Source organism: Scomber japonicus, chromosome 21, assembly GCF_027409825.1.
Source record: "Scomber japonicus isolate fScoJap1 chromosome 21, fScoJap1.pri, whole genome shotgun sequence".
Lineage (NCBI taxonomy): Eukaryota > Metazoa > Chordata > Actinopteri > Scombriformes > Scombridae > Scomber > Scomber japonicus.
This window is the reverse complement of record NC_070598.1, coordinates 12,545,917-12,561,629: the sequence shown is the minus strand read 5'-3', so window position 1 is coordinate 12,561,629 and position 15,713 is coordinate 12,545,917. Positions and strand designations below refer to the sequence as shown.

General features: G+C 40.9%; 1 protein-coding gene across 1 annotated transcript; it reads left to right on the top strand.

Annotated features, from left to right (window-relative positions):
• Positions 1-1,141: 1,141 nt before the first annotated feature.
• spice1 (spindle and centriole associated protein 1) lies at positions 1,142-7,990 on the top strand. The gene is made up of 18 exons (XM_053342493.1): positions 1,142-1,278; positions 1,505-1,600; positions 2,723-2,770; positions 3,276-3,416; positions 3,553-3,655; positions 3,901-4,019; positions 4,131-4,219; positions 4,375-4,517; positions 4,612-4,737; positions 4,834-5,099; positions 5,363-5,494; positions 5,619-5,745; positions 5,886-5,987; positions 6,095-6,531; positions 7,210-7,387; positions 7,471-7,549; positions 7,665-7,731; positions 7,833-7,990. The coding sequence occupies exons 2-18, from the start codon at positions 1,505-1,507 to the stop codon at positions 7,887-7,889; spliced, it is 2,310 nt and encodes a 769-aa protein (XP_053198468.1). The 5' UTR covers positions 1,142-1,278; the 3' UTR covers positions 7,890-7,990.
• Positions 7,991-15,713: the final 7,723 nt, after the last annotated feature.

Below are 15,713 nucleotides of genomic sequence, written 5' to 3'. Positions count from 1 at the left end.
AGCACCAATTTAAAGGTTCCAGGAGATACCATGTGGTAATTGGTGTAGGGGTGTTAGTGTACTTTAATCTGCTGTTCATGTTTTCTATGATTATGTTGTAATGTGTAACATAAATTCATATCAGGTTAACTTTTCTAGTGTAGTATAAAGGTATTTTGATGTGTGTGCGTGTTGTGTTTTATGTAGTTTTGATATTAGGGGAGGGGAGGGGCAGATTTCCCAATACAGTGGTAGTGATTGAGGTGGTTGCCAGTGGCAGCCTATATAAAGGCTGTTGGTTTCCATCACTATGCTCCTGCCAGGATCACATGCTGCCTGTGGCCTACAATATTTTATGTTAGGAATTATCACTGTTGTACTGGGCAATGTATTCACTGTGGTTGAAATAAACACCTGGTTGGTCAAGTTTCATGCTTTGAAGTCCAACCGCTTCACAGCCATCCTAACACTGGGTCACATTTCAGTTATATGAGTTGTTAAAAGCTCCACCAAATAGTGAATTGTCCCTCTCAACACTCATACATGTTCAAATGATCCAATATTTAATCAAAAATCAAGGATTAGAAAAAAAGAAAAAAAAGAAAACAGATTTGTGTATCAGAGAGCTTTGTTTTTTCTTCTTTTTTCTCCCATTGATCATGTTATGACCCCGCAGATTTGTCTGATGACCCTTTGGAGAGGCCTAACCCCTAGGTTGGGAACAACTGGGCTCCACCTCCAGCAGCTACAACAGCAACATGCTGCAAACACACTGATGCTTCAGTATTAATAATCTAATGATGTCATATATAATAATATATCAGTCAGAGGTAGATCATTTGTACTTTTACTTTCATACTTTAAGTAGCCTACATTTTGCTGCAGATAGGCTACTTTTGTGCCTTTACTTCATGCAGGACTTTTACTTGTAATGGAGGGTTTTTTTTAGTTTTTTTTTTAACATTGCTGCACCGGTACTTTGACTTAAGTAAAAGATCTGAGTACTTCTTCCACTCCTGCAACTCTTGAGTATTGCTCTTTTGTGGCACGAAGTAGTTCTTGCTCGCTTATACTACATTTCCCGTGATGCTCCACTGTGGTGCAAGCGGTGTCCGTGGCAACAGCGCAGGAAGTGGCGCGCAACTGTTGAAAAACTGTCACACAACAAACTAGAAGAAGATATTTCTTGTTAGTTTGAACTCTCTGTGAAGCTCCGCCAGCTTTAAAGTGAAGCTGTCAGACTGCTAAACTGACCGAGGCGCCTTTCTTACAACTTACTGTGGCTTCACAACGGAAAACGTAAGCGCTTTTTCAAATGTTTAGCTACAGTTATCACATTTCAGCTAACGTTGAGGACAGCTGTGCGAGCCAAGCCTATGAAACACATATTTAATGTTACTGATGTTCTGACAGCTGAAACTACTGAGGAGGAGACTTCATTTATTGGTTATACGTACAACACTGTAGCTTATAAAACAACATTGTAAAGCCACGGGTGTAATCTTTTCATACTCTCTGTACACAGATGTCATTTGTGAGAGTTGGGCGTCCTCAACAACACACCAAAGGAAAAAGGCCTTTGCGCCCCAAGAAGGCAGCTGCCCCCAAAAGAGATTGGGTGGTGAGTAGCCCCCGATGAGAAGAAGCTAACTGTGCAGCTGTGCTGTGGACTGGTACTTTTTTGGTACTTTAAGCCTTTAGTTATGCTGCCCAATTGGGAGGGTTTTCTTCTTCTTTAGTTTGCTGTGAATCTTTTTCTTTCATAATGTCTTCTTGGAGAAGAAACGATTATCACTACATTTAAAAAACAGATTGGGTCTGGTATGAGACAGCACAATCTGTTAAAGAAATGAGCACAGGTACAGGTCATAAGGCATTTTAAAGGGCCCAGACAGAAAAAAAGATTACTAGCTTAAAATCTAGGTGATTATAGCAATCCCACTTTCCCCAGTTTTTATCCCCCTTCTTTATTTGAAGTCATTTTTTTGTCATGGAGTGAATTAAGTTGATTATGTTAAAAAGAATGATTTAAAAAAAAAAAAGAAAATAACTTGTGACCATAAAAATATTTAAAACATGTGTCATTTTTACTGAGACCTCAGGAATATTTCCGAGGTACAAAAACCTGAAAGCGAAATCAGCTTCAGGTCCAGAATCTCTCCAAAGAAGGAACAACATATATGAATAGGACCAGAAAATATGTGTGCACAGTCCATTGAAGCAGGGTTGCTGAGACTACCTGAATTTGGATTTTTGCTTTGGGGTAATAAAAAAATGGATCAGGTTATTCAAGCAGAAATCCTTCCAAAAGACAAAAGAAGAAGTAGACTAGAGTTTCCCACTCTTAAAGCCACATTTTCTCTTATAATACAGTATTATCTTCCTATTCCCAGAGCTACTTCTGGCTTACTTAATTGGTTGACTTTTTTAATTTGTTGAGGTTCATTGAGCCCCTGTATAATTGGCCTATGATGCCTTTATTACTTTTTAAATTATAACCATCAATAAATATCTGGGTTATTATTGATGGTTCAACAGAATCAAGGCTTTTTACTCATTATCATTGTATTATTCAGAACAGCTTTATTAAGAGCTGCCTTTTATCAACAAGGGAAGTTTTCAGTCAGAGCTGCTGGTACTCTTCTTCCACCTCTTGTAAAAACTATGACTGTGATTTTTTTAAACAATGAAACACTGAACAGTTACAGTAGTGATAATACCAGCTGTGTGTTGTTGGTTTCAGAGCACCGTCAACGACCTGTCAGTGCACAAGCTGACGCCTGAAGAGCTGGTAAGCTGTTTGAACATTAGTCAGTTACACAAGACGCACTTTATTCTGCTTCATCTCAGACAAAATATTATAATAATACTTTACCATTGTAGTTAGCTTATTGAACTGCAATAGTAAGTCACAGTACAGCAAATTATGAGTAAAAATGCAAATGAGTAAATTATTATTTATATTATTAATTATATGATATCAGCTTCCTAAGTTTGAATATGTTCTGGTTTATTTAGTCCTCTGTGATAGTAAACTGAATATCTTTGGGTGTGGACTGCTGTTCAGAGCAAAACGAGACTTTTGGGAAACAGTGATCAACATTTTATGGACCAAACAACTCAAATAATAGTAAAGTTAGTTGCAGCCGTCGTTCTACTTCAGGCTTAGCAGGCATCTGTCATTACTCCTGAAATTACACAGACTACATTTTTTTTAAATAAGCTGTTTTGACATGTAGTTAGATTGATGGGTAAATGTTTATACACAAAAGTCTAATTGTATCTTTCCACTTCAGAGTCATCGCCATGAGATACACAAGTCCCACAACAAGGTGGCGGCTCAGTGGGAGCTGAGAGAGAAAGCTCTGAAATCCCGTCTCAGACACGCTGGGAGTCCAGCAACTCTGGACCACGCCAGCCTCAGCATCATCAGGGAGGTGTGTGTGTGTGTGTGATAATGATTTCACTGTTACTTTTAGAGGTTTTTGTGCACACCTGATATTGCTGCTCTGAGCTGAGTTGATCACAGTGTTTTTGCTGGTGGTGTTGCCTGCTGTTTTTCTATCACTGCAGGTTTTCTCCGACCAGCTGCTACTTCAGGATGTGCTGGCCCGCTCTGACAAAGCCATGGCTGTAGTCAAAGACTTGTTTGGAGACGCTCCTCGCAGACAGACTGGTAGAAATCATATCTGATTTGTTCTGTAGATACACAGATGCAATTTTAAAAGGGTAAAAATGTAAAAAATAACACATAGTTTATTCTAGTCCTTGCTTATAGGTATTTCTTTTAAAGATGACCCCCATTTTAAACAATACAGTTTGACTTTCCAACAAAATTAGATGTTAATGTTAATTCATCCTAATCCTAAATGCTCTCTTATGATTGTATACAGTATGTTTATGCATGTTTATTTCCTGCAGGGCATCCCAGTGTAACCATGGCTCCGAACTGTGACTCTGACTCTGCACTGCCTGTTCACCAGAGGCCAGATCGTCCAACTCAGCTGTCGCTCCTCAGTCAGTCAATGATGGACCAACAGGCGAGTGTGTTAAGAATATTGTAACATTTGTAATATGTATATAATGTAGTATTGCTTCCAGTTTATAGACTATTTCTTACATGTTTGCATGTGTAATATGTCTCATTTCAGGCTCTCAATGAACTAGAAGCTTCAGAGGAAGACCTCAGTGACGAAGACACTTGTCCTGCTGGCACTTCAGACTATAATGTCATCCGAAGGTGCTTATGCCTAGAAGATAGGCCCTGTCACCCTCCATCACAGTCTCAGATAAGACAAGATAAGAGACTCCTTGTGAGGGGGAAATATCTTAATAAATGATCACCAGTGAAGTTTTACACCTTGCTGAGGTTGTTGGTTTTGCTTTTCTTTGCAGGACCAATGTACGGAAAATGAAGGCAAAGACTCAAAGTAGAGTGGTGCAGCAGCAGAAAGTCCATCGTCCAATACGTGACCAGAGACACAGAGATAATGTTCCTGTAACTCCCTGCACATCAGGCAGAGCACCAGACCAAACAGGTAGAACTGATAAGCTTATCAAAGTGTGTGGAGGAGTTATCACAACGATCCACCAGGAAAAATATACTTATCATCATGTGTGACCTCGTTGCAGCTCTAAATGCCACAGTGGCTGTTGAGCGTGTACGGTCCAGACGGAGCCAGCCAGAGGAAGCCAAGGAGGAACCATCAGTCATGGTTTCACAAGTTCTGAACCCTGAGCTGCCTGTCAACCCCTCAGGTAATATCAGGAAAGTCCCATTTCCCTAAAATCAAATACTAGTAATCATATCAGAGAAACTGAGCTGGTTTGTTTTTCTCTGGATGTGTTTTTCAGGCAGGATCAGTAGTCGCACCACCAGGGCCAGGAGGTGTCTTTCTAAGAGTTCAGAGCTGCATGGATCCTCTGTTGCCTCTCTCAGTGAGGACCAGTCCAGTCTGGGTCTGCTGCAGACCATGTTGGGTCAGGTGGAGGCTGACTTGGATTCTTTGAGTCCTGAAACTTCAGCACAGAGTCCAGAACAGCACAGAACGCAAGGCCTGACTGGATTCTCTGTTGCTTTGGTCTCCACTTTAGGCCGCTTAGTGCACCTCATCAAACAGGTCCTGAAAGAGATCCAGTCCAGTCTATTTACTAAACACTCTCACAGACATACTGTACACATTCAACATGCATGGACAATGCTAAATGTGCTACTGTTTGCCTCCTGAAACATTACAATAGGAGATTTTTTGTTTAATGATTATAGTATGAAATCATTAGAGTTTAAAGCTGTTTCTGCTTATTGCTCTGATGTATGACAATGTGGCCATGCATTCTTAGTTTCAGTGCATATATTTAACTTTTGTCATTCTTTTGTTGATAGAGAGAAGATGAGATTCAAAAGGAGACTCGGGAGAGAAGAAGATTGGAAGAGGAGCTGAGAGAGCAGCGGGGGCTGATTGATGCTCTCACTGCTGAGACCATGACTCTGAGGGAAGAGGCTGCTACCCTGCAGGTGAGACAGAGGGTAACTTATAACCTGATACCAGTATATCATCCAGATTCCATCTGTGCTGATGGATAATGTTTCAAGGAAAAAGTTGACAATGTTTCTTTTTTATCTCTTGTTTTCTCTTTAGGCAGAGTTGCAGCAGCAGACAGCAGAGCTGGAGCAGAAGTTGGACACAGTTGTGTTGGCGATGGGAGGACTTGGACAGCTGGGTGGACACATTTTTCCACCCCAAGAATCTGATATCAAAGCTGCAGGTTGTGTGTGTGTGTCTGTGTGTGTCTGTGTGTGTCTGTGTGTGTGTGTGTGTGTGTGTGTGTGTCTTTGCATCTTTGCATCTTTGCATGGATACTAGTGTAGTAAATGATGAATAACTGGTTTCCACATGTCTGTACAGTTTGTCAGTCTGCACCTGTTTCTGAGCGAACACAAGCCTCTGTTTCTCCTGCTGTCCTGCTCTCCCCACCTCAACAAAGAGACAACTGGCACCAAATTCCTGGTAACCTGATTCTTAATAGCTATTATCTCATGTCAGCCATATATTCATGCCATCCTTACTTATTTTGCTGAAAGAGACGTATTTTTGCCCTTCTTCCTCTTCCACAGTGACTCATCCCAAGCCACTGCACCCGGAGTTTCCTGCTGTAGACATCCTGCGTTCCTGTGAAGACCTGAAGATCCACAGCTCGGCCTCCAGCCTCACCAGTTTGCCTCTCACCAGTCTGCCTTCAACTTCCTCTCTATCACTGACCGCCGACCCTCTCAGCTCACAGCTCTCTGCAGAGCTCATGCTGGCTGAAATCGCTCAGCTGAGCAGACAGAATGAGCTGATCAAGGCACAGCTCAGCCAGGCCAAGAGCCCCGGGTCAGGCACCGGAGTATCACCTCACGGCAGCGGGGAGCAGGGTCGGTCGAGCTCCTGCAGCAACACAGGCAGAGTCACACCTCAAAGTGTAGATGAGAGGAAGATGTCAGGATCCAGGGGTGCAGAGAGACAGAACCTGCACACCCAGGCTGCTAAAGGAGAGCAACTGACTAATCAGGTGAGATTGAGCCTGTGAAGGTGGCAGCAGAATCAGAGTCAGACTTTATTCATGTGTACAGGACATTTGTTTTGGGGTAGGTTTCAGAACATGGATGTATTATAATGCCGTGGATCCACAACAGACTCTCCACCCGGGGTCGGGGTGCGCGTGCCATTATGTAATGCGGAAGGAGAAAGGGGTTTTCACAGAATATTATAAGAATGGTATAATGAACATTTTGTGCCATTACCTTATTAATAGCATTTTAACCTAAACCAAAAAATTTGTAAAAATGTAACAATGGCAAGGGTAGCTTTAACACAAAATATTCTTCTTCCTTTTTTTTTTTTTTTTATATTTTGTGGTTTATAAGGATTAATTGCCTCTCCATGAAAGCCTATGTAAAGTGTTTTGTAAATGGCAAAATGGCAATTTATCATCTAAAGGGTAATAGAGAACAGAACAAGAGTTTTTCTTTGTTGCTCCACCAGATCTACAGAAATCTTGCTCACAGATACATCAGTAATCATTTTTTCTGTAGACTTTCTGTATTAGATAAACTCAACAAAAACAGGGAGGATTAGTAGAGAGAGGTCAGATCCAAACCCTCATGGTCTTGTCCCCAGGTAGCTCCAGTAATCAGTTTTAAGTGATGATAATCCATATTAACTGAGTATTTGTTTCTGTCTTTGTTAGGTGGCAGCTTATGACCCCCTCAGTGTGGAACAGCGCCTCCTTGAGCTGAACAGGCAGAGTGCAGCAGCCAGGGGTCGACTGCTGGACCTGATCGAGCAGCAGAAGCAAAATGTTTCAGCCAAAGTTTCCCCGGCTGTCTCCCCTGTCCCCCCCTCCTCCTTTAGCCCACACACAGCAGGTACTTTGGATCAACCTCATGTATTTGTGTGTGTCTGTTTGAGTACCTATGATTTACAAATCCTTGTGTAATCTCATTCTCAGCTGGAGGAGGAAGCCCAGAGGTGTCTGCACTGATGCCTTCACAGCAGCCCCTGTTGAAGGCAGGTGGTGCTGAGAGACGGTGAGTGGCTCAGCTGGGTGAGACAGACCTTCATGATGAGGCGTTGGTGTAGTTCATTACATTAACATCACTCATAAACTATACTATACTTTATTACTGTATTTGTGTGCTGCAGATCAGCTGGTTCTGAAGTGTCTCTCTCTCCGAGTTTTGGAGGAGAAGCCAGGGAAGGAAACACACAGGTAAAGACGCTTAGAAGCATAGATAACATGGATGTTCTCAGTTTTCACCACATTGTTATTATTTGGTTCTAAAAAAAACCTCTTTTACTTTTCCACAACAGAGGGACAAGCGGAGAGAGCGAGACGGGTGGTTTGCCTTGTCTGCTCACGTAAGATGACAAGAAGGGGAGTGTTGGTTCAACGTGAAGCCGAGGACATTTAATTAAAATTTGTTTTTTAGTATTTTATGTTTTTAAATGACTGAATTAAACGTGTTGAATTTTAAAAGTAAACGGTTTATTTGTCCAAACTGTTTGTAACACACTGTTTCTGTAAAGGAACAGAAATCTTTGACATTAGGAATTATACCTTTAGATACTTGTTTCTTTACCTTTCTTTATAAATATAGAGCACTACAGTAACTTAAATTAAAGTGTGGGTTGGAACGTGCAAAATGTGTTAATGTACTTATCACTTCTGTATTTCATAGTTATGACTCACTATCTTGCTTATTATATTTCAAGAAAACTATCACATAACTATGAATCATTTTCCACTACTGGTGTTGTTATCGGCTAACCCTAACCCATTTAGTTGCATTGTGGGTTATGTAGGAACCAAATTTTGACATAGAAGAAGAATGTGTAGAATAAAATATATGTTTCTGCTTTATTGATGATCCTGTTACAGGAATGTAAGGCTACATTGCTGGATTACTCTTTTAAAGTGCACAAATCTCAATTATTACAATCGTATTTGTTTACCGTGTACAATAACTAACGCCAGTATTTATTTATTAGATTAATATTGTCACCATGGTCACTTCCTTAATGGTGTTTATTGTCTCTGGCAGCAACTATACAGTGATTGAGAGGTGCAGTTATGATATCCAGAGTTCCTGTTTTTATTCACCTACTGTAATAGAGATTTAATGATTCGTAATTCCTTTCTCAGTATAACGCACGTGTGTGATGTTAGCAGCCCAAAAACATGCAGCTCATTTGTGTGTGTGTGTGTGTGTGTGTGTGTGTGTGTGTACATGTGGTGGAGGTGCAGTCTCCAGACACCCAGAAGCCAATAAGGCTGCCTGCTGTGGCCCCTCAATCTTTCAACTTCAGATGCATCCAATCAATCAAATCTTGCATCAAGGTCCAATGTGAGCGTTGTCAAACTGTCTGTCCATCTGGTGTTTTGTTTGTAAGACTGTGGTTCGGTTTAGACACGGTCTGTTTCTTTGTCTTTGAAGCATGTTTGATATCATTTAGTTTCAGTGTGCTTGTGTTTAATTTGTGTTTCTCAAAAGGGCGAAATAAGCTTCGTGTCTGCAAGCCATGAAGGAATAGAGCCAATGAAAGAGGAGGAGGAGGCGTTAAAAGCATTGCTCCAAGCCAGCAATTCCAATGTGGCTTTAACTAAAGTATGGTCTCCACTGGTTATATGTGGCACACGGAATACAATACATGGGAATGCACGCAAACATTTGTTTTTCTTCTTTTCTCTGACTCTCATGTCTGAAGTCTTAATTTATTTTAGTCACTTTGTCTCTTTTTATGTTTGTTTTGTCAAAACTTCATGCAATAGTTCAACTCATTCACTGACCGAAGCAAATAAGGTTTTAGATGATAACTGCAACAATTAGTTATATGAGCTTGAATTTTTTGTCTTTTTATCTGCGCACAGACTACACAGATCCTTACTTACACTTTGCCTCCAAGCACATTTTCCTATTCGTAAATTGCTGACATGTGATTTTGATCAAACTTGCTGCCCTGGCTGCCTCTAAAGTGTCTCTGCCAATAGTTAACCTGATAGGAATTTTTACTGGCCAACTGGAACTCTGTGTGAACATGATGAACTCCCCAAAAAACTCAGCAACAGAGGGGAGTCCATCTCATTTTAACTCTGCTGGAGTGTCATGACAAGCCTACAGGACATCAACAACAACCGGTGCTGACTGTCGGCACCTGTGGAGGATGCTCTGTAACCATGACGACTAATTTGTGGGTGATAGCAGGAGATGACGGTGCCATCATCACATGTAGTCTTTCTTACTCTTTTATGTGTTGACTTCTTATATGTTGCTATGATACGTTTATCTTCCCACACATGATGAACACACCAGATTATGTTTTTGTTTGTTTGTGTGAGTGAAGCTGAAGTGGAAAAAAAGGTGCATTGCAGTGTAAAGTCAGCAGATGGCAACCTGGAGACATTGTTTAGAGAGGAAACAACAGGGAAAGAATGAGGTGGTTGTCTCTGGTACCTCTCACACTGTATCTGGTAAATGTCTACTACAGAAAACTACCTTTTGAACTACTTTCAATGTTCTGGATTTCCTCATTTCTTTTTTTTAATACAGTTGAGAAAAACTGATTTAAAAAGTGTGTCTTGAATTTCTTACAAGCTAATGTCCCTTTTCTACCTAGATTGAACAGCGTGGTGTGGTACAGAACATAATGGACAGAATTCAGGGTTTAAAGGATATAACTGGTGATTTTCTATATTTTTCTTATTGTCAACAAATCTCATGCAGAGCCAAACCAATGATAAATTGATGATGATGATGTGTGTATTTAATCCTGATATATCTTATTCCTCTGTGCTGCCGACCTCTGTTGTTGTCCAAAAACTATTAAAAACACATCAGTGAGTCATTCTGCTGCACTGGATGACGTAATCCTTTGCCAAAAAGATAACAGTCATGTTAGTTTGTTTAGAAACCGCTTCAAAGTCTAATAACAGCAATCACATTCTCAGTCTCTGGAGAGTAGTCCTGTATGAGGCAGACAACACTAAGCGTTTGTGGGAACGTGGTTTCATTTACAGAGCTTCACTTTCTTGTGGTGCTACTTTTTTGGTGGTGACCATGCACAAAAAAACCTTAGTCTCAAAATGAGAAAAGACATAACAGATTTAACTATTAGCCCATTTCCATCTGCCGGTACACAGAACAATCACCAGAAAATAAAAACAATTCATATCCATGCAACACCATTACACAGTCTCTATCACACTAACCATTATACAGACAAATCTAAAAATACACACATCAGCATAATCATCCAGTACAACTGTAGAATTGCAATTTACATACATAACACAATGTTTAAATGAAGTTTTTACTTTTTTTTAATTGGCTTTTTATGTCAAAGTCAGTACAGTATCAATCCTTAACACAGGTTTGGTTTTATGTAATACAAATACAGCTATTAAACAGAACATGCAGTATCTAGTCTACATTAAAATTACTTTTTTTGTCTATAATATTCTTACAAAAGTGATACTGAACTTTAAATTGAGCATTACAGATGAGGGCTGTCATGCTATCAAAGATATTCACACACCTGAAACCTTTTTTCATGGTGGACATTTTGACATGTCACAGTAAGAAAAACACAGGTGTGAGTAATAAAATGAATGATGGTTAAATTTCACTCAGCTGCTTTAGTTTCAGGGTCTTGATATCGTTCATGCTGGCACACTGTCACAACTGTCATGGTTGTTACTGTTATTCGTAACACCTGTGCTCCTATTTTGACTTGTCATGACATGTCAAAATAGGCCCATCTGCCATGATAAATGCCTGCTGCACATACTGGTTCAGTGGAATAGTGGAATAGTGGAAGCTTAATGAGGCTGAAGCATGATTAATGTTATTAGCTGCACCTGTGCTTTTCCTGTCATGACAAGTAAAAATGCCGTCTGCAGTGTGAGGGTGATATGATATGATCTCTCCAGCATGAAAAGTGGGATGTCAGACATTAATCTGTTTCACCAGTCACACTTTGGGAATTTGCCTCCCTTTTGGGAAGAAAAAGCAAATCCCTATAATGTAAATCATTAAATTCTATGGGTGAAGTCTTGGTTAAAGGTATGATTAGGGTTAGACAAGTAGAGGTTGTGTTTAGAGTGAAGTTAAGCAAGAAATGAATATATATTAATGTTATATCCTTGTTTTCTTAATATTAAATAGCATTATTATTTTATCACTAGTAGTAGCAGAGAATGTATTCTGATTTATTTAAATATGATTTATTAACTATTTTAAGTACTGTTCTACAGTACATCTACTACTTAATCATGCTTCAAACATTTTTTAATTTTTGATGCTACTGAGAGCACTTCTGTTATCATTTCTGCAGTTTTTTGCTATATATTCTTTTATTTCCTAATTTAGTTTAATTTTATCAAATCTGGATTTGGATCTAGATCTGGATTTGATTTGCATCAACTGTGCTAACATCAGGATTCCTCTGACTCTGAGTCTGTTTGGTCACTGACTGCTCTTCTGTGCAGGTCCTCTTCACCCCAATCAAAAAGTCATAAATAAGTGGTCGTAAGCTGACTTATTTCCACTTCAGGTAGTGTTTGCTGTGGGTTTTAAGGTTTCAGGGGTGACGCTGGAGTAGGAAGGAGAGCTCTTGAGTTTTCCAGTCAGCCAGGAGTGTTGTGTGGGCGACGTCAATGGCCAGCAGGGAAATCAAAAGGAGTAAATATTGCAGATAATAACAGGATGGAGGCATAAAGGGGCCAGGCACTGCAGCCGTAAACGTGGGGTCAAGGGTCACTGTGGAGACGCTGGGGGAGGCGGGCGGGGCTTATTGTGCCCGGCCCGGCTGAGTGAAGGATGGGGTGAATGGGGATTAACCCCACCCCAGTGCCTCTCAATGCCCTCCCTCCCTCCCCCCTCCAACACAGGACCCAGAGAAGGTTCCCATGTGACTGCCCCCCAACTCCACCACCTTTATCTGGGCCTCTCAGCAGCCGCAACACACCTCCTTTACTCCTCTTACACACACATATTCACACATGCGACATAAAGTTGAGGAAAAGAACTCAATAGACATTACTTAGACGTTATTCAATGTTTGTGTAAGGAAAAAAAAACATGTGCCCCGCATTGAGACTGAAGCATTAAGTCACACACACACACATACAATGACGTGGGGGCATGGGGACGGAGGGGGTGTAGTTTTCTTTACTCATTTAAATCTGCCCCCACTTCACCTCTGTGAAGGAGGTTGAAGTCACTCAGAAAAACACACACACTAAAGCTTGTGCATACAATCACAGACTGGCTGATACTGTTGTCTGTGATAGTGTCTAAATTATTGACACATTGTAGGTTTACTGTCAGACTGTTTCTTCCCCCAGAGGTATCAGTAGGGATTTTTATTATTTCCTGAGTGGGTCAATTTTTTGGTGAATTTAGGATGGCACATATTGCATTAATCTATGTTAATAAAAACAGTGCTGGAAGAAGGGTTCAGAAATCAGATCATTTACTCAACCAAAAGACACAAAACTGCTCTCTAAAATTAATATTATATGTACATATATAATATGTAACACATAAGCAGTACTTTAATGTTGTTTGAGGTGGAACTAATTTTAAAACCATTTAATTTACTGTTCAGTAGGTTAATCTTCAAAAATGTTTCATATTTTATGAAAGTGATGGTATATTTTGTGTGTAAAGGTATAATATTCCCCTTTGGAAATGTGTTAGAGTAGGAGTATAAGGTGAGATCAAACTGAAATACTCAAGTAAAGAACCTCAAAACTGTATTTATGCAGCTAGATTAAGCTACCACTGTAGTATATAGGTTCCTAGATGTCAAGAACCCTCTCTTTAATGTTACAGTGTAGTACTCATACCACTAGAGGGCGATATTAATGTGCTGCAGCAGCCTAAATTGGGGTCTTGAGGAGAGTTTATGTAAAACTATTTTCCCCCAACTTTCACATCAGGTATGACAAACAAAGGCAGCATCAAAATAAACAAAACAATTACAGCTTTTGTGACCATTTTAGAGTTCAGTTACTGCATGAGCCACTGACACATGATTAAACAAACTTTACAGCCTGTTGGTGAGTTTGTTTTGATGCAGTGCTAAATATTTGTTGTCATGTGCAGAGGCCATTTTGTGAACTGATCCTGCTGCTTTGTCACCAAACACACCCTTTTTTAAAAAAATGTCTCGACATTTAGAATCGACATGGCGTGACATGTGTGTGAGGAGGAAAATGTCTGTGTGTGTGTGTGTGTGTGTGTGTATGCATGTTAGTGGGTGCCCATGTGCGTAGGAGTGCACTCCACAGCTGTGCGAGGTTCTGATCTGAAGCAGGCTATTGCTTGCTGAGAAAATATTATTGCAAGTGTTTATTATTGCTTCAGTGTGAAACAGTGGGAGTGTTGTGTGTGCCGCACGGGCTGGTGGAATACACAGCGTTTGTGTGTGCATGTTCAAGTGTGTGTGTAGATAGTTGTAGTAGTGGTGGTGGTGGTGGTGGTGGGAAGTGGGGTGGGGTGGAAGGGGTCTCTCTCTCTCTCCCCTCTCCTTTTGCCCTTCTCCTCCTCTCTGTTTCCCACCGGCCAGCCCCCGGCCCGTGGCCCATTGCACCCTGGGTAATGGGGAGGCCTATTGGAGTTGATTAGTTCCGGCTGGATCCCAGATAGAGTTCTGACAGCCAGGAGAAACGAGCTCTCAGCGTGACCCCCCGCTTCCCCCACACACCCCTGTCTCAGGCACAATGGGCAAAGCAAGGGAAGGGCTTTTTAAACAACTGCAGCTTCGCTCTACTCTACTCCACGGCTCCCCCCCGGTGGAAAACTGGGCCATTATTACTACAAAAACCACACTATGCCTTTGCTGCACAGCTTCAACCTACTAGTGTCCATCCACACATAATTATTAAGAATGACTACATTTTGTTAACTTTCTTCCAAACAAATAAGACCAATCTATCAACACAACACTGTTTCACATGTTTTATGAATGCTGTAGATGGATGTTATGGATGCAGCGTTCACAGTGTGTTGCCTAAAGAACCGGCTGCATACATCAGGATCAGCCACAGTGCTTTGTATTTTCTCTGACACGCCATCACGTCCACCATGTTGGACACCTGTGGCATAAACTGACGTCCATTAGACACATTCCACAGCAGAGCAGCATCATTCACGCACTTTTTCCTCCATGGCTCCATCCTCTTTATTTCCCACTCTACCCCCCTTAGATCCTGTCTTTCTTCTTCTCTCCTTTTCTCTCTCTCCCTCTTTCTCCACACATAATTGATTAAGGGCCGTTTTCATAAATCAATTTGGGACGCACATCAGTCAGCCCTGAATGGAGGAACCCCCCTCTGAGCGGCGGTATTAATCTACCTCAGCATGCCCTGCCACTCTCACTTACACACACACACACACACACACACACACACGCATGCTTACTCCCTCATACTCAGATCTGTATAGTTTGTTTTCTTTAGCTGTTGCAGGTCGCCTAAAACATGAAATATGCAAATGTTTTCAGCAGTTTTTCAGACAGACACTTCGACCTGGAACAGGCGATCTGACAGACACTTTCCACTGAGACTGAATGCTCGCTGTTATGAAGAAATTGGCAGAGAAATTTGTGTGTGTGTGCGTGTGTGTGTGTGTGTGTGTGGGGTGGGGGGGTTGATGGATTAGAGAGAACGACAAAAGCAGAAGCAAGCAAAATAAAAAGAAAGTCCTTCTTTTTTTGCTTTTATGGAAGCGAAAGAAGTCCAATTCTTTCCATATGTCAGCCCTGTACATCCCCTAAACAAACAAATATGTTTGTACACTCGGCAGTCTGTCTCCAAGACAAACGAGCTTTTACGGCTGTTTATAATTACACTGATTTAATTGTCATTATTATTAAGTGACTTCATCGCCCTTTCTTTTTCCCTCTGTGTGTCTCTTTCCCCAGTTGAAAGCTGTTGTTTTGGATGTTTTGATATGAATGTAACCATGACACCACCCTTTCTTATTAGAAAAACTGTGCCAAGTTGCAATGGATTCTGGGAGCATGAGCCTGCAACAGCTGCAAGTGATATGCCTCTCTTTCCCCTCTCCCCTCAGTCTGGATTTTCTTACACTCTGCCCCTTTTCTCTCTTAACTTTTTTCCTTCACCTTGATCTTTTGTTCTTTTTTTTTCTTCAAAAATACCTCCTTTGTACCCCTGTTGCTCCACTT

What these genes read in the sequence shown, in the direction of transcription:
- spice1 (XM_053342493.1), top strand. Translation starts at nt 1,505, where the DNA reads ATGTCATTTGTGAGAGTTGGGCGTCCTCAACAACACACCAAAGGAAAA. An exon ending in GCCTCAGCATCATCAGGGAG is followed by an intron (nt 3,417 to 3,552) that starts GTGTGTGTGTGT and finishes CTATCACTGCAG; the next exon opens with GTTTTCTCCGACCAGCTGCT. An exon ending in GACTATAATGTCATCCGAAG is followed by an intron (nt 4,220 to 4,374) that starts GTGCTTATGCCT and finishes TTTTCTTTGCAG; the next exon opens with GACCAATGTACGGAAAATGA.